Below are 20,076 nucleotides of genomic sequence, written 5' to 3'. Positions count from 1 at the left end.
TGGACTAGCCTGCCACATAATTTTTTCACTCTGATTTTTGGGGCGTCTTTGAATTCAGGGCTCTGTAGGTTGATCATTTTCATTTCCATCAAACGATGTGGCATCCTTTCGTTCCTAACACATTACCCAGTCTATATCAGTATAGATATCCAGGAGGATTTCTTTTTCCCATTGAGATCTGATGTGTTTTCAAAGTGTTCCTTTAATTTTTTTGAGCAGTTTATATAGTCCAGCACCGGTCTCCTTAGTTTAAAGACTGCTTGTTCTTGTTCCAGGGTATCTTCAATGACCATTTTGTGAACAGTGTCATCTCCAGGCAGAGGAGTAGCTGCCTGGACAGACTGAGGAGATCGTTCCTCCCCCACACTATGCGACTCTTCAATTCCACTTGGGGGAGTAAATGCTAACATTACTCAAAGTTATTGTCTGCTTTTTTATTTTTATTTTTTTCATTTTTCATTTTTATTACTATTTAATTAAATATTGTTTCTTTGTATCAGTATACTGCTGCTGGATTATGTGAATGTCCCCTTGGGATTAATAAAGTATCTATCTATCTATCTATCTATCTATCTATCTATCTATCTATCTATCTATCTATCTATCTATCTATCTATCTATCTATCTATCTATACTTTGTAAACCAACTGATGATAGAAATGCAGATCTGTAGTTTCCTCATTCATTCCTGTTCCCCTTTATATATATATATATGTAAATCATGATGTCATGAAAGAGACATTGACAACCCTGTATGCACTTCCTCATTAAAAGCGTAATTATTTCCACTACTGTCCTTTTGCCCCACACTACAATCTTTATATTGTTAATAGCCTTGGCATGTCCTCGTTATTAATCTCTGCTTCTACTCTTTCTCTTCATCCTGCCTCCTTCTACTACTCTTCTCCTCCACTTCTTGTCACTCTTAACCCTTTTACATTTGTTTAAGCTCTGCTGGTCACTCTTGATATTCATTTCTCTAGTCCATGTCACACCATTCTGCTATGTCTGTTCTTTCTTATGTTCTCTTTCTTTCTATTGTTCCTATATAAAAAAAATCAGAAATGTATGATTAGTTGACAGTTTTACCCCTCATATTACTTTTAAATCTCACGCTGCTTATCGTACATTTTCTGTTTAGGTAATCCAATCTCTTATGTTCCCTAGGTTTCATCCTTTAGATTCAAATGTTATTGTATGAATTCGGTCAATTTGTATTTTGAATCTTCTCTACAGTGTATTTACCACTAAAGTCATGGTCTTCCATAATCATAATACTTGTATTTCTCTTTCCAGAGAACATCACCAATATCTCAAAATCCACACAGAAGGTCAATTTTTCTAGTAGATCAGGATCCTCTGTTGGGGTGTGCACTTGCAAAACGGTTAAATTATTTTCTAAATTCATATCTACCACTAAGGTTCTGGGGCTCACTGCTCCATATCCCAACACTTTGTATTTAGCCTCTGGAGATACCGTGGCTCTTACTGTCTCATTTGCACTTCTTCCCTCTGGTGCCCCTGAATACTTCAAAGTGAATCCATTATCCATTTCTTGTTCTCCAGTTCTTTTCTTCTTATTTTCACACATTTATTATGTTTAACTTTTTTCTAAGAATAAATAATGTTGTTTAAAAGGTTCTATAAAATGTAACCCGATTTTGATTTTAGCTTTTGCATTAACAAGGGTGTGTAGACTTTTGACATTTCCAATTTTATTTTATCATTTCCTCCCCAGCCTTGGTCTCCTTTCCATTTAAAGCTCTTATGTTCCACGTGGCAAATCATAAGTCCTTTTTCCAGCTCTGTCATCCCCTTTGCATTAATCCATGTCTCCATGTCAGAGGCTAGTATTTTGACTCTGAATCTTTTATACTTCAGGTGACCACACTTTTTCCATTTGCAAATGTGAGCTGCTTTGCTCTGTTCTCAGTGGTACATCAGCAGCCCACTGTCCCTCTGTATGCTTTCTAAAAGTCAACTAGCAGCCAAAGAGGCCACTTTCTTGTGCTCCATGTCTATGATTGATGTTGATGCTGCTGCTTGCCACCTGCTGGCATCTGCTTATAGCACAGCCGTGGGCATTGGTTAAAAAGCACCTCAGTCATGGATTTTTTACTCACTGGTATGGCATGCTTGTACCTTGTAAGAGGTGCCCTTTGGGTAAGGCTCTTCTAAGTAATGAAAAGAAGTTCATAGAGAAAAATGACTATTGTTAAATGTTTTTGCTTTACGGTAGTCCCAAGCTGGTTAGCTGTGAATTACTGCCACACTAGTGTAGCTACACCATCGTGGGAAGATAAGAATTTAAAATGCATTTTGGAATATGACTGAAGAATGAATGGATATTTTATTCCTCATAATGACAAACTAAATTTAAACTTAAAGTAAATTAAAACATATTAATTTTAATGACAAAAAAAATCCATCCTTAGAAGGAACTGTTTTAAAAGGTTTTTAGGTGTCTACTGGTCGTGTTTTAGTACATCTAACTGATACAAGTTTCCTGCTCATTTGTCCAGTGTCCCACCCAGAGACAGATTCCTGCTTGCACTCTTTGCCAAGCAGATAGGCTCCGGCTGTGTGGCACCCTGTGACCTTGAATTGAATTGAATTGGATTGAGCACATTATGAAGTGAGTGAGTGCTCAGCAGAGTTTGGCTCCTGCTTTGCACTCATTAACTCGGCTTTGCTTAGATACATGTGCAAGTAGATGGATAGAAAATAATTAAACACATATCATGAACAGATAAACCTGATATGTATGGATTTGTGGGGTTTGTATCATGATTTGAAATATTTTATGTCTGTGTGACGTTGAACTCATATAAGTGACTATGTTCCATAACTGGCTGGCATCGTTTGTTCAACAGTGGCGCAGTGCCAGTGCTGTTTGCTTGTGGTTCAAGTGCTGAGTGCTAAATTGTGTGGTTTATGCAATTTCTACCCATGTGACTTTGCTTTGGATCCGAAGACCTGCAGGTTTGATGGATTGGCGATGCTAAATTGGCCCTTTGTGTGTGTATGCGTGTGTGTGTGTGTGTGCGCGCGTTTCCTTCCGATGGGCTGACACCTAAGTCATGGTTATTACGCACTGGGTCCGATGCTTGCTACAATAAGTTTTGGAAAATGGATGGCTACATGGTTAATTAGAAAGCAGCTACATGCGCGAGTTCGAACAGTTGTTTTATTCTCCAACATTTAAAACTCTCGGTTAGGACCACAAATTCCAACCCAAAATGCAAGTAAACCCGGAGGGATCGGCTAAGTGGACGTATCACTCGTCAATCGTGTTCTAAGAATCCAATCACTTACCAGGGGCGGGATCAAAGCTCTGCCGTTTCTCCTCGAATGACAGTATTGCCGACAGTGATTGGTAGATTAGAGAATTATTCAAAGAAATTTGTGAACGATCCTCCCACAACACGTCACAGACCTGCTAAGAAGAAGCGAGTTCTACCTAGTTAGCATTAGCTTTGCTTTACTGGGCGGAATCTCTGGTTTAGCCAAGTAATGCATGTTGTCCGGAGGTACAGTGGAGCGAGAAGCACGGCATCAGCGCCCCCGTTTGTAAGATTAAAAACACGCCACCCTAAAATGTAGCATTCTCCACGTTCATATGTTCATAGAGTTAGTATTTCTGGCCTAAGGTGACGGCTCAACATATTGTAATACAACCCAAATTTTGAAAACCGAACTTCTGGTATTAATCTAGGGCCCTGTCATTATTTTGAACAGTAAACAAACGACTTTTTAAGATAAACATTTAGCGATAATGACATCCTTTCTAAGTCACGTCCCATAAGCCAAGGTGCATACTACTTTTATCTCATTATACTATGCACCACTCGTTCCATTGCCAATTTTATAAAAGCAGAATAATTACATTTAGGGTTTGAGAAAACGAAGAAATGCTGCTGTATGCATTACGGCGTCTTCTTTTAACCAACTAGCATTGACTTTAATTGTCTTTACATTTGCCATTTCTCCTTGCCCGCCAAATCCTAGTGTACGCACAGTGAAAAGACGCCAAATTCCGGTCTCATGGCGACAGGTCTGCTCCGAGTCCGCCCACTCATCATTTTGAGTCCCACCCTACCGGCATCAGGCAGTGGGCCGTTACTGTACTCTTCTGAGCCGTCCGGTGGGAGGTCTCGGGCGAGCTGACTGCGCCTATATGTGCGCGTGTCAGAGGGATTTTCCATTCGTTCTAGACCGCCTGTGCCAGCGACTCTGACAGCTCGCACTTCGCAGGCACCTGTCCGGGCTTATTGCTTGCTTCCTTTTTGCTTAGACGTCCGCGTAGTTTCTTCTTCAATCATGGCGCATTATCACAAGCCCGATCAGCAGACTCTGCTGGCGCTGAAAGACATCGCCAACCGTCTCCGCATCAATTCCATCAAAGCAACCACGGCGGCAGGCTCGGGGTAAGAGGACGGCACTGGGGGGGCACTGAGAACGGGAGGCGGGACAAAAGACTGGCATCGTGTGGGCAACCGAGGAGCATCGATATGCTGCCTCCTGTATCATTGCGCTAGCGTAATTAACGATAGCTCGGACATTTTTGAGTGAAATTCTTTAGAATGTGTGCCAAAGCACGTCACGCGCTCCTCAACCTGGGAAGAGGTCTTAATAATTTCCGGAACATTTCTGTACTCTCTGCTATGTGTCATATGACAGCACATCGTCTCTTTCGTGCTTGGGAAAAAACAGATAGTTTTATGTTTTCACGGTGACAGCATCACCCTCCATCTGATTGTCCACTAGATGTTTGCTTTGACATTTCCTGCTCAGAATTAGCGACTGAATCGGCGCATACCGTCCCGCCCATTGCTGTATCCTTAAACCGAACGGAGATCTAACAGTTCGCGCGATGGGGCTTGTATTAGAACCGCGCTGTGCACACGTGCATTCAGTGCTTTAAGGATTGGAAATGTCACTTGGCCCGGACGGAAATATCCGGGTCAGATGCTATTCCCCCTGATCGTCTGTGGCTGAAACACTACTTCTCGAAATAAGAATGACCTGCTAGAAAAGCAGTAGAAAGATGACCAAAAGGCGCTCGAGTCCGTTTCACCATTTCCTTATGCTTTACAACGGAACAGGAAGGTTAGCGATTGATTGAGCCTGGCGTTGCGAAAGCGTAATGTTGGCAGAAGATCAAATTCTACACACTGCAGACGGTATGGGAAAGTTTGTAAAAATTCAAAGCCAACGATCTCTTATTTCCCAGTATTGCGCCTTTCGGGTTTTGTATACAGGTGGACGTGCAGTAAGACACTGAAATGGCCGACAGCGTTAACAGGTAAAAGTCGCAGGGCGCCCTGTTTTACACTTGGGCGCTGTTGCGTGTCACCCTGTCTGCCTGGCACAGCAAGACTCAAATTTCTGACAGCTTTGCTGTGGCGGCCTACCGGCACTTGGAGGGGGACACTTGAGGACACGATGCCATTATGCAGTAGGTGCGAATCAGCAAGCAGAAGCGAGTAAATGATTGAGGGTTGGCATTTATTATTCACAAGTAAAGATGACTCCTATATCTTCTCTAAAATAAAGAGACACAAAAAGAAAACGCAGTTAGCACATTCTAGGGTGAATTTCAAGGAAAAAAAAAACTAATAAAGGTGTAAATAAAGCTGATGAGAACAAGGAAAGACTTTTTAAATAGCGCAGAGGGGATTGTTATTTGTCTTTTGTGTTATTGCTAAATGCTGTACTGTGTTTCTTTAAACTTTTGCAACACTGTAGGTCGTGCCTCTTAAGCAATTCGTGTCCTGGTCCACAGCAGCGGAGCCAGTAACAGAAAAGCAATAGAAATGGTGTGAAAGAATGTTCACGGCCATTCACAGGGTAATGGACAGGGTCCTTGAGGTACTTCTGTCAATATCATCCTATAACATCCAAAGAAAATTGAACTTTACCTGCCATTTTCAAGAAGATCTGATTAAAATAAGGAATTTTTAGTCAATTAGGAATATGTCTTATATACACGTGATATTTTCCCATTTCTGAAGAAATGTTTTACCTTGCTAGCTGACACAGAACAAATCTTATTTTTATTCATATTTTATCCTTGTAAACAAACATAAATCTTAATCATCACAAGAAACTTTATAGAGCATCTAAGTATATCCTTCAAAGCAACAAGATAAAGTGCAATAGAAGATAAATGAAAAGTGTAATACATTGATATTATCAAGCACTAAACGAAGAAAAACTCTGAAAAAACCTAATAGGATCTACTTAATAAAATTATGATACCTATTTCTATTTAATCGAATTAAGTAGTATTAATATACAGCAGATGTGGAGATTTAACACTCTAATATTTTGTTATTACAGCAAGTTGTTATTGAAAAAAATAAGTTGTTAGATTTACTTAGTGAAATTATGCTACCTATTTCCATTTAATTGGAATGAATTTGCTCTAATTTAAACCAAATATGTAGATCTGATGTACACTTTTGTGTGCATTAGCTGGTCACAAAGTAAAATCCACCCAGTCATATCATTGTTAGGTCCATTGTTTTTTTGAACCAGTCTTCGTCCATATAGCAATACTCTCAATCCAGAAAAGCCAACCAGAGGCCTGCCAGCAAAATAACAAATGACATCCAAGAGTGTAATTAATGTTCACATCTTCACATGGAGAATACACGCATGCTCTTGCAATGTACCGTGTGTAATTGATTTGACAGATTATTGAGCACACACAAGCCTAAAGCCATTTTCGTAACTGTACAAATATTTATCGGTTAGAAAGGCATTTTTTATGTACAGAGCCTTGATCTTTGATTGGCAGGCACAAATGAGTAGAGGTCCCCAAAACTCTTTACAATATTGTTACAAAGGAAGGTGGTTCCCTTATGTAAATTCATCATTTTTGCCAAAAAAAAAAACTGAAAAGCTGCACAATCTACAAAATGTCCAAAGTCTCATTTCCCAATTAGAAAATGTTAAAAAAAATCACCTGTTTGGGAGAACCTGACCCTTGGCAACTTTGCTGTTGGATGTTGTAGTGCAAATAATGATGATATGGCTATGAAACTGATTTAATTTGCTTGAACATAAATGAACAGAGTCACCATGACATCTAGGGGATTAATAAAGTATATCAAATCAAAATTAAAAAATAAATGATAAAATGATGTCAGTTCAGTTGTATTAGGAACAGATTTGTAGAGTTTACAAACTCGTTCATTTCCATTTGAATCAACTTAAAGTTGCCGTGTAACAACCCATTTTTCCAAACGATATGCTTAAAAGTTAAAAACTTGTTAATTTGGGCCAAAGTCAACATAAGGTAATTGAGCAATGGAATTATACTCGAGAAATTATTTGTGGTATTGATGCTGGTGTTTAAAGTAATAAAATCCATTACTTTAACTTGTTTTTGCATAAATTATATTTGTGCATGTCACACCCAAAAAATATAATTCAACTCTTTTAGAAAAGGATATGTAAAGTCTTAAAACGTGACAAATTGGTATACATACCTGTAGAAGTAGATGACAGCACAGGAGCTTCACCATCCATGCCGTGCATACAGAAGAGCAAGCTGGATAATAAAACAATATTTTTGCCAATTTAAGATACAAAGGAGAAAAGGGTGCCATTTAACACAAAGACTGACAAAGCCTCCTGGGAAGACACAAGCAGTGAGATCACCACTCAAAAAATAAATTAATAAATGAATTGTATCAGTTAGGCCACACGTTTCCATTCGATCAAAGAGTGTTCGTCTGAGACATGCAGACAGCTTTACATCAGCATACAGTACAACTGTTGATAGGACTAAAGTCAAACATATCCACTCATTTGTTTTCACTTTTTTGTGGCTGTTAGCCTAACCATATTTATTTTTGTTTTAACTTGAAGGAGTTAATTAATCCATGCTTAGATGGCTTTAGCAATTCCAGAAAATGCAATGCAATTCATTGAGGTTATTTTAAAGCTATCCAGTGAAACTGGGTGTAATTAATATTCAAATAGCAATTTATACTGTACACACAGTTAAGAATATGGAAGACGTTCATCTTTTTATTTGGACGATTGCACTTTTTATGTAATCTTTATATCAGTAATTCTGTTGTATTATAATATATATATATATATATATATATATATATATATATATATATATATATATATATATATATATATATATGTAGCACCTTATCATACATTTACATGCAACTCAAAGTACTTTCCTCAGATTAATCAAGAAAAAGCAAAGGTATGCCACATTTACTTGGATTATTATCTTTAATACTATGATTATTTTTAATAAATGTAAGTATACTAAATACAAAATCAACCAGGTATTGTTAAGCAACCACTAAAGTGCAAAACAAACCTTCACTCTTATCAGATAAAGGTTTTCTACTTAAAATATTTATACATTAAGGTTGACAACAGAACAATCAGATCTAAATAATATGTATAAAAATAAATACAAATCTGCATTTTACCAATGTAAATATGTACATAGCTACCCATTGAGTAGAAATAGTTTAATGTTATTTCAGTTAATGAAAAGATAAAAAAGCAAATAAAACAGTCCATCGCTGTTTCGGTAGAATTAGGATGTAGATGGAGTTTTTTGTTTGATTCCTGGATGTGATTGGTTGACCAGATGACCAGATGACACAGTGGAGAGAGAGAGAGAGGTTAGGCGCACACACTGATACAGCGCACTGCCGCACACACCACACGACAAACCAACTGTGGATCCCAGATATGACCCGAGTGCAGCAGAGAGGAAAACAAAAAACTCCTACGTTGGGTGATAGGAGAACAATAAACGCCTGGAGGTCTCGCTAGACAGAAGCGAGCAAATCATGTAGTTATGTCTGGTGGTAATCAGTCTCTACATCATAGAAGTCTGAATGACCTACTGTAGGCCAGCTGGCTGCCCACCCTTCACTGGGCACAGTTGATACAGTCATTAATAAAGGTTCCCAAGGCCTCCTCATTTCCTCCAGCACCGCAGATGACTGCAGAATAGAGTGCTATGAGAAGTTATGAGTGGCTCATAAAGCCGCCACATGGGATGGGAGACCAAAAACATTAAAAAAAAAAAATGGATTAATACTGGTTAACACATCAAAGAGCTAAACTTATAATCGGACCACTATATTATGATATAATAACTGGAAAACTAGATTAAAAAATGGGTTTTTAGAAGTTTTTTTGAAATGTTCCACAGATTTATCCTGGCATGTGTTTGTTGGTAAATTATTCCAGATATTAGGTGCATAAGAACAGAAAGTTGCCTCACCAGTACTTTTTTGGTTAGATGTTGCAATAACGAGTAAACCAGAATTTGCAGATCTAAGATTACAATTTGGCACATAAGGAAACAGGTATTTTGAGATGTAGATAGGGGCAAGATTGTTTAAAGCCTTATATACAAGTAAAAGTATTTTATTCTAAAGGACTCTGGCAGCCAGTGTAAAGTTGGAGACGTATGATCATATTTTTTCCTTTTGGTTAAAATTCTTGCTACTGCATTCTTGACAAGCTGTAGCCGGTTTATTTCCTTCTTTGGTAGTCCTGATAGGAGAGCATTGCAATAATCTATTCCGTCAAATACAAACGCATGTATTCGTTTTTCAGCATCTTTAAATGTTATAAGAGATCGCAGTCTTGCAATGTTCCTTAGATAGAAGAAAGCAGTCTTGGTAATATTATTAATATGAAATCTAAAATTAAGTTCAGAGTCAGTAATAACTCCTTAATTCTTGACCTCTGGTTTGATTCACAGCCCAGGTGATTAATTCTGTTTCTGATTCTCGTTTTGTTTATTGCTGGCAATAACCAAAAGTTCTGTTTGTTCTTTGCTTAGTTTAAGGAAATTCATACGCATCCATTCTGTTATAGTGCACTAGTAAGGCAGTGGATTAAAGGGTTTAGAGCATCTGGGTCATCAGGCACAATGGATAAACAGAGCTGTGTATCATCAATATAGCAATGGTAATTTACATTACATTTTGAGATTACTGTATCTGGCCTAACAGAAGTATGTAAAGTGAAAATAATAGTGGTTCCAAAATTGATCCCTGTGGTACACTATGTAGAATATCATGTATTTTTGATGCACAGTCATAATAACTGACAAAGCATTTCCTTCCAGTAATATATGATTTAAAACAGACTACAGCAGTACATGACAGCCCTACTCACTGGCTAAGGTGGGTTATAAGATTATCATGGTCTATAGCAGGGTTGGACAAATTCAGTCCTGGAGGGCCGCAGTGGTTGCAGGTTTTTGGTCCAACCCAGTTGCTTAATATAGTAACCAATCCTTGTCAATCATTTAATTTCATGACTTGCTAGTGCTTTAACTCTGCCATGTCAAGCCATTCTCATATCCTAGACTTTTTTTCCTTTCTAAGGATATCATCCAAATGATTTGAAGTCTAGACCAGATGACTTATTCTCGGTGCTTCACTTTTTTCTCTTCACTTTCCTTCCAAGTATTTAATTAAACCCAATAGTGCATGATAAATACACACAGGTGTAAATGGAAACATGCTAAATGGAGAAATGCTGTTCTCTTTTGTCCTTTGCAACTTATTGCTAATAAGGATGAATTAAAAACCAAGACTACAGCTGTTTAAGACTAAAATAAGCAATAAGGGTTCAAAATCTTAATGAGCGAGACAACTAAAGTGAAGCAGAAGTGTTACTTGAGCAATAAGTGCTTCTTATTAAGAAATTGGGTTTGAATAAAAACCTGCAGCCAATGCGGCCCTCCAGGACTGAATCTGCCCACCCCTGGTCAATAGCATCAACTGCTGTGTTCAAGTCTAGCAGAAAAAGTACACATATTTTATTTGCATCTGCAGTAATTCACAGATCATTTACTGATTTCACTAGAACTGTTTCAGTACTATGATTTGATCCAAAGCCTGACTGATACCAAGAATAAAAGTTTTATCCAAATAATCACTTAACTGCTTAAAAACTACTTTTTCTCGAATTTTACTGACAAAAGGCAGATTGGAGATTGGCCCGTAATTGTCTAAGGTAGAATAATGAAGGTTATTTTTCTTGAGCAGAAGCTTAATTACAGCAGTTTTTAAAGAATCTGGGAAAATGTCAGAATCTAATGAGCAATTTACTATTTCAAGAACATTGTTAATAAGTAGATCAGAAACGTCTTTAGAGAAGCTTGTAGGAATAGAGTCTGATACACAAGTGGACTGTTTTAATGGAGTAGTTATTCTATGAAGTTCAGGTAAACTAATTTTAGTGAAACAGCTTAGTTCACAATGCTGAGCTTGTTGAGACTCAACAAAAATTTTATTTGAAGTCTATTTTATAGTAAGTGTATTATAATCTAATATTATTTATCTTTATTTAAAATATACTGAAACGTTCCCTTGGTATGTTTCCCTGAGGGTGATCCGGCTCATAAGATCCTCATTGTTGGGGACCCAAGTGGCAGGATCAGGCCAAGGGGTCGCCCATGTAACACCTGGCTTCTTCAGATAGAGGGTCATTTCCGGAGGGTATAGGACTGGACTGCATGTCTGCCTGGGGGGTTGCCAGCCGGGATCCTGAACTGTTTTGACTTGTAGTGGGTGCAGCAACACACTGTACCAGTACATGCTCCCCAACTTGACTTGACTTGTTCCCTTTTAGCCTCTGATGCTTTTGGTGCTAATCCAGCTGGGTTTAAAAGGAGTCAAAAAATATTCTTTTGTGTTTCCAAAAAAAAAAAAATAATTAAAAGTTTCATAAGTTAGCTTCCACAACCATCAAAATGCATGACATTCAGAAAAAAAAAATTAGTCTTTAGCGTTCCTTCTAAACGTACAAAGGTGTGGAGAAAACTTGGATCACAGTGCAAAAAAAGGGGTGGGTCTTTATGCAAATAAAGCATAGTCACATGGATAAAACTGGTTTATTTTAAGTTAAACCAACTTAAAGGAATTATGCATCGTGAAAATGGGCATACCATGTTTTGAGTATTATAAAAGTATTAATTATGAATATGATTATCAACAATCACAAAGGCTGGTTATGCTTTTGTTAAAAGAAAATAAGTTAATGGATTTGTTTCAACACGATTTAATTGTGGTACTGTGATGTCTAAGAGAATTATGTCAACATAACTAGAAAACGACACGTAAAACCAACAAACATAATTACTTTGAGTTATTTAGATAAAGTGAACAACTCTGATGTTAGTTCATCTTTTTGAGTGCGAGAGAAGGAGCCACAAACATAAAGAGCCAGTATCCTATGCCTGTATATTCAGTTTGATACTATTGACACTAAAAGCAAATCACGGGGGCTTTGCAACTTAGTTTGCAGCACTTTAAATTTTTATTTTCAGTCTACTTATAGAGCACCAGGTGTTGCAAAAGTCCCAGTTATCAGCAATATGTCTAAAACAATACTTGTGAACTTCTTCATCCAAAGCCAAAGGATCTCCCAAAGAATTACTCTAATTCTAATTGTCACAAGCAGAGAGACAAAGCTCTTATCACATTGAGTAAAAGTACCAAAACTGATCGTCTAAATCTACCAAATGCCATTCCTGCCAAGTACAACCAGAATCTTACTGGGTCATCTGCTCACTAAATCATCCTCCATCCATCTGTTTCCATGTCCACCTAATCCAATTCAGAGCTGCATGCAGGATTGAAGCTTTGTCCTGACAGACACAAGGCACAGATGTTCACACTGGGTTAACTTTTATATCTAAAGAGCTTCCAAGAATGTATGAATATTATCTTCCATGTTCCAACATATCCCATTAAATACAGATGAAAACAGACCTGCACATACAGTACTGAATATACATTTAAAATGGTTACCTCTTCCAATAAAGCATTTCTAGCAGCCATGAATCAGTTTTCACTATACAAGAAGAATAAAGCAGCTTGCAAAAGATCAAACCAGTTACAGATGTTAAAATTTAAATAGACTTGTGTATTGTATCTTTAGACGCATTTTAGCAATCGACTCAAATATCTGAAGTCTTAATTATGGGAGGCATGGTGACACAGTGGGCAGTGCTGTTACTCCACAGATTGAAATCCTACACCTGTTTGTTATTCATATGGAGTCTGCATGTTCTCCTCACTTCACTGTGTCGATTTTCCACCAACATCCCAAAACTTGTGCTGGTTTGATTAAATGGGAGATTTCAGATTGGTCCTGCATGAGTAGCCTGCCCAGGAGTGTTTCCTGCTTTATGCCCAGCACTGCCAGGATTGGCTCAGGTCCCCTATGACTATGAAATGGATTAAGCAGGTTTGAGAATTTTGTTTCTTCTTTATGTTTTTATTGGACAATTTCTTCTCATCATCATCTTCCAGGATTTTGCACCTGTCAGTTTATATTCCACCATAACAGGCCAGTTACCTTACATTGTAAGCAGGTTAAGTACCTTATTTAGGGGGAGTCAGTGTTGGGGATCAAACTAGAAGCCTTGTGGTTTATAGTCTAACATCTTGTCAATTAGCCTTGCTAAAAAAGAAACGCCCCAATACATGTATAATATAAGTGTTCTCATTTTGTTTGTATGTTAATGGGATTTTTCAAATAAAGCAGACGGAAGTTTCGAGGTAAGGCAGTTATACAGTACTAACTAATCATATTGATTAGCACATGCAAGTAAAAATGTCACTGTACTCTGCACACTTAACAATAACGACCCCATAAACCATCCAAAGAAGGAAAATGTGGAAAGGCACTTTCGAACTGTTCATAAAAACTATGAACCTGACGTCCTTCCAAAAAGCGATCTGAGAAAGAGAAAGGAGAGGGAACTAAAATCGCGGTTAATCGGACAGCCGTCATTTTCCACTCTGCTGAATTCAAAAGCTCCTTGACTGCATTATTCGGCTCAACTTATTTATGCAAGTCAGCCTTTTCCCACATGAAGATTATTAAATCCAAATACTGTAGTGACCATAAATGTATTGAATTGTTACTGTGCCATAAAGGTTATTCAGTTATGCAAGGTACAACAACATACATTTCATGTATAATCAGTATGTGTGTGTGTATATATATATATATATATGAAGTTTTGTTGGCTTCTTTACTAAAGTTATTGGCAATAACCTACTATTTATTAATTTAGCTAGGCATCTTTACTACAGTAAATTGTGCATGCGCGAATTCATCAAAAGAAAACGCAATTTAAAGTATAATTAAAAATTATAATTGAAACATTTAAGCTACAATTTTATTTACATGTGAAATACGTTACATACACAACGGGTAACTGAATACACGAAAACAACATTTATTTATATAGCACATCTTCATACAAAAAAGTATCTCAAAGTGCTTTACATAATGAAGAAAAATAAAAGACAAAATAAGAAATTAAAATAAGACAACGTTAGTTAACATTAGTTAACATAGAAAAAGAGTAAGGTCCGATGGCCAGGGAGGACAGAAAAAACAAACAAAAAAAAAAACTCCAGACGGCTGGAGAAAAAAAAAAGCCTAAGTAAAGTAAATATTAAAAAACTCACCAGTATCTGGTAGATTAATGTATGATATTTACTTTCGTGTCAAAATCCAGTTTTCATTTATTGCTCCATCACACACATCTCGCACTGAATAAATAAATAATGTCACATTCATGTGGCACTATATGCATAAAACAGTGCAATAACAAAGTCAGGCAGTAATACCTCCAGCTAATTTACACATAAAAAACAAGAAGTGATAATCATTTTCAGGGTCACAGCTTCGCCTGTCATTTACGAGAGGCTTTTGCGGTAGAAAAAAAAAATGAAGGTACAGCGAAAAGTCCCGCCCACTTGTGCATCCTAAAACAGTGAATGGTGACATTCTTTGTCAATCAGTTACCGCCCAGTTGCGAATTTAAGAGAAGGTTTATGGACGTGGTGAGAGAGGACATGCAGATGATGGGTGTGACAGAACAAGATGCAGAGGACAGAAAGACATGGAAGAAGATGATCCGCTGTGGCGACCGCTAACGGGAGCAGCCGAAAAAAGAAGTGAACAGTCACCGTTACGGTCAAGTGACACCATGCAAATTCGTCATTTAACAAACAAGAGGCACACGTCGCCCGAAATACGTGTCCAAAGTAAAGATGAACTCTGTTTTTGTAAGTTATGTGAAAAATACCTGCACCTTTGAATCACATATACACAGTCTCTGAAAACCGCTACACTCACTTTGCGCATGCACTCTGTGTGCACATTCCGAGTACAGGCGTGAATACATAACAACACTGAATTTACCGAAATACACTAAAATTAATCAAGATAAGATAAGTGCTTTAAACGACCGAATGCCAAAGGGAAGCGCTGAACTCACTGTAGTATTTCCGTTTGGTCACACTTGTCTGCAAAGGTCGTTCATATTTATATCCTGAGCACCGACTCAGAGGGTTGGACGAGGAACAAACTTTTTCATCCGGGTACTGAGGTCTTCTTTTCTACCCCAAAAGTGACTTTTTAAATTAGTTACTAAAAATTGACTCGATATGTGCCGGGGTGGATATGTATTGAAGTAATGCGCTTAGTAAAAATTATTTAATTGTAGCTCAGGCCATCTCAAATTGTTATACTGTACTGTTCAGGGAACGAGTAAATAACGTTTAATTTTTGACACTAATAATTAGTTTGTAATTTTATTTAAAAGAATGAAACCTAATATCTTATGTAATGAAAGAACAGTGAGCAATTACAAAATCAGCATTGGAAGGATGAAGTGTAGCACTGGTATTATTCCCAGACGTGGTTATTATTCCAATAGTGTGTCACTGGGAACAGGAGACCATCCTGGCAGCATCAGACACAAGGCTGAAACCCACTGTAGAGGGGCCGACAGCTTTTTGCACTCCTTTGGGAGGTGGATAGAATACAGCTTAATGCAGCAAAACACTCATGAAATGGGCAGAAGGTGCAAACTCATGATAGACATCGACTAGGCTCAGCGTCGCACTCAGTCACATGGAGCTGGGAGTCCATACTGCTGACCATGGTGCTGCACCCTCATATAGACAGTCAGCCGGAATTCTTCCTTGTGTTCATTTCTTCATAGACAAATAAAGGAGAAACAATTTGGAAATTATAGGAATGTATATGATACTAAATAACACACAAATATTAAAACTAACACAATCTTGAAGTGTAAAACAAAGTAAAATGTTAATTTAGCACTGCTGATTTTACTCTGTTTATTCCTGGATACCTGAGATCAAGTGTGCTGTGTTTCTAAGAGCTACTAGGAGGCGCTATTGCTAAACTGGGTGTAGGTCATTTGTGGTAATTGCTAAACTCCCTTGTACGTCTAAGAAATGAAGGCCAGTGAAAGATGCAGGAGTTTCCCAATAGAAGGAGTTACGACTGAGCGTATACAGAGGTACAAAGTCTGGCCGTGTACTTTAAATGCTGTTTTTTTTTCTCTCTGCTAACATTTCCTTATGTTTTTCAACACTCCAGTCCGGATGCCCAAAGTCAAACTCCCTATTCCTCTTTGGGTTTCCCTTTACCTGACTTTCAGTCTCCCTGCACTCTGGGTTCTGGATGCTTAGTACCCGTCACTTCCGTTTCTCCTTATATGGTGCTTTTCTATGGGACAGACTTACTATGGGTGTGATGTGGAGAACTGTGTTCCTCAGAAGATGTACTTTCTTCTCTCTGGCTGCTGTTAATATTTTCCTAACTGATGTCTTCTTGCAGGTGTATAAATATTCATGCGGGAAAAAGGAAAAGGAGAAGCAGGAGGAGGACAAACATATCTGTAAAAAAGCATGCTGCGTGCCCCCTAACCCGCTAACCAGTGATATGTGAATCTTATTTAGTGACTTGTGTGACTAAGAGCGAGAAGTCTAATGTGCATGTCCAAAGAGATACGTGGATTGCCTCTGAAGAAGTGAATTCTAATCAGCATGCAGAAAGCGACTTGATTGTGCTCTGAATTTTCATTCCAACAGTTTCCCTAACTCAGGTTGCATTTTAGTCCTGAGAAGTCCAAAAATAAAATCACAGGGTCCAAAGATCCCTCTGAGTGGGGACTCCTTCATTGCATGCCGGGCTTAAATAACATAACTGTGGAGGGGGTAACACAGACATTTTAGGAGAGTGTATTTCAGTCCTTAGGGTGCATGGGTTTGGCTCCTAGTCTTGTGTTTCTATAAGAGCTGGGTCCTCAAGGATATGTTGGGGTCCTAGTGTACTATATCAGCACAGATAGCTGACTGAAGAAGGGATATGTGTAGCGTGGAGATCTTTTTGGTTGTTTGAAGTCACAGTTTGAAAATGCCCAAGAGGCTGCAGTAGGACAGTCCACAGTTGGCACTGGTAGACAAGATTACATTCTTGCTGTTCATGGTGCCAAAGGGTATTGCCTGTTGGTCAGACATACAAGTAAGAATTTTACTGTACCCCGTACAAGTGACAATACTACACCTACTACTACTAATAGTATTTACTTCAGTCTGTTTTAGCAGACATGCAGTTCCCTGGCTAAAGTGAGGTGGGTGATGAGATTACTGCTTGCAACTCTAATGCATTTTTTTTTTTTTGCCTCTTTCCTCACAGTCACCCAACTTCATGCTGCAGTGCGGCAGAGATCATGTCTGTACTTTTCTTCCACACCATGAAGTATAAGGCTCTGGATCCCCGGCACCCCTGTAATGACCGCTTTGTGCTGTCTAAGGTAAGGCACAGCAAAGCCATTAATTAACCCTGCTTCACTGCCAGATGTCAGGTGAACGCTGACCAAATTTGCCCACAGATTCGGAGATCATGCAACACAGAACTCCAACATTGACTTTCTGCATTGTAACGCACCACACCTCTGAGCATGGCTGTGTAGTATTAGTGAGTGCAAGTCATACATTTATTTTTCTCTGCCCTGGCATTTTGACACATGAGAAATCCATTTCTTCCATTACTTTCATGTTTTACATTTAAATGAATATTTCACCTAAAAAATATTTTTTATATGTTACTTATACCCTTGTAGTTTGTAGTGGTGGCTGAGAAGAAATTCTGATCTCATATTTTCATACAGAATGTAGAAAAAGGAGTTTATGCCATAACAGAGCTCAATAGTGGCCGGTGCTGTACAATGGCAAATGATGTGAAAAATGTCCATGGGGACCTTGTGTTACATAATCCACATGTCTATTTAGATAGATAGATAGATAGATAGATAGATAGATGGGCGGCACGGTGGCGCAGTCACCGTGGTAGCGCTGCTGCCTCGCAGTTAGGAGACCCGGGTTCGCCTCCCTGCGTGGAGTTTGCATGTTCTCCCCGTGTCTGCGTGGGTTTCCTCCGGGCGCTCCGGTTTCCTCCCACAATCCAAAGACATGCAGGTTAGGTGGATTGGCGATTCCAAATTGGCCCTAGTGTGTGCTTGGTGTGTGGGTGTGTTTGTGTGTGTCCTGCGGTAGGTTGGCACCCTGCCCAGGATTGGTTCCTGCCTTGTGCCCTGTGTTGGCTGGGATTGGCTCCAGCAGACCTCCGTGACCCTGTATTTGGATTCAGCGGGTTAGAAAATGGATAGATAGATACTTTATTAATCCCAAGGGGAAATTCACATCCAGCCCTTTGCTTAAAACATACAACGTGAATGCTTTTTTTGCTAAAATATTGTTAAGTAGCTACTTCTGGAATTATCTGTGCATACAAAAACAGGAAAAGCAAAGCCTCATGGGACTGACTTCAGACTTGAAGACCTGCCTCTTCCCATCATTCATTAGTCAAGAGTTCTGTCTTCAATTTAAAACGCCCTTTCTTTGAGTCCTTTGGATCTCCTGTTTATGTATGCACTGATTATTGTGGAAGTAGTTATTTAACAGTAATTTAGCAAAGAAAGCGTTCCATTTGCACATTTTGAGAATACACCTGGATAACTGATATGTTAATTATGCAAGATGAGTACATTTTGTCCATGGACGTTTTTCATATTACTTGCTGTTGTTCAGCACTCGTCACCATTGAGTTTTGCTTTGTGATAAACTTCTTTCTCTCTAATATGTTATAAAAACATAAGATTAAAAATTTTTCCACTACAAAGTACATGGGGTAAATTACTTATAAAAAAAAAAACAGAATTATTGAGTGGCGTATTCCTTTAAACGTTGATATTTATTAAAATATTAGTTTTCTTTATTTTTGTGAGGCCATTTTGAAGGTCACATGACCTCAGCCATCACAAAGATGACATAATGGAAGTTACAATATGTGTTATCCCTCAGTGGATGCAAAAGCACTTGACCGTCATAGTAATATTTAGCGTTATTCCAAGTAGGCCATGGTGGGAGGATTTTGTGCTCTGGTTATGACCCATGCCAGATCTGACTTTTGATTTTGCCTTGCCCTTTGAGTTCTAGTTACACATTTTTGTTTTGGCTCGTGTGATGTTCAGAGCCTAGCTTGCATATAGACTAAGAATTCTCACTCATCAGTCATCACCTGTTTTTTAGTGCCCACAATAATACTTGGGCACTCTGTGTCCACAACTAGGCTAGCTGAACATACTGTATCTTGCTGGATGTGCAGTTCAGCGCAAACTGAGAAAAAAGCAGGTATGGCAAAGTGGAAAGTAAACATTGTTTTATTATTTAAGTTTACAATTTATTAACAGTAATCAAAAACCAAGGCAGGAGATATAGGACCAAGTGGACATTGCCCATTTTGCTAGGCTTTTAGTGGTACTGCAGGCCTATTAAGATAGCAGCTCTAATAGGGATGCAGAAATCCAACTGCATCCCCACCTGCATTCCAGAGTGAACATACTTTTAACAACGCAGTGTGCAAACACCCGTGAGGAGACTGCATCATTTTATCAAGCAAAGGGGTGGGTTCCCTCTTGCTGATTTCCGCACACGCACACTTGATTGTTTCATTGAGCCTTGGTGATTTTACACACATTTACAGGGCATTAATTCATTGGGTGGAGGGGAGTATTGGGGTATGGATTTGGTAAAAAGGGCCCTTGCCATCACTGTGCCATGGGTGTACATCTAGAATGTCCTGATGGATGATCTTCCCATGCTTCTGCCTCTTTGGGGAAGCTAAATGCTTGACAAGCCACTCTCTTTGGGTGAGAAAAAA

The 20,076-nt window shown here is 38.5% G+C and overlaps 1 protein-coding gene across 1 annotated transcript in view; it reads left to right on the top strand.

Moving 5' to 3' along the window:
- Window positions 1-4,123: 4,123 nt before the first annotated feature.
- Window positions 4,124-20,076, top strand: part of LOC120540322 (transketolase-like) — a 32,246-nt gene continuing 16,293 nt past the window's right edge. Inside the window, exons 1-2 of the mRNA XM_039770980.1 lie at window positions 4,124-4,427; window positions 17,551-17,668. Coding sequence (XP_039626914.1) covers window positions 4,321-4,427; window positions 17,551-17,668 — 225 coding nt within the window. The 5' untranslated portion in view covers window positions 4,124-4,320. The remainder of the gene's footprint in view (window positions 4,428-17,550; window positions 17,669-20,076) is intronic.

The sequence above is a fragment of the Polypterus senegalus genome, chromosome 12, assembly GCF_016835505.1.
Source record: "Polypterus senegalus isolate Bchr_013 chromosome 12, ASM1683550v1, whole genome shotgun sequence".
NCBI lineage: Eukaryota > Metazoa > Chordata > Cladistia > Polypteriformes > Polypteridae > Polypterus > Polypterus senegalus.
Note: the sequence above shows the minus strand (reverse complement) of the source record. Positions and strands in the feature narration are given on the sequence as shown.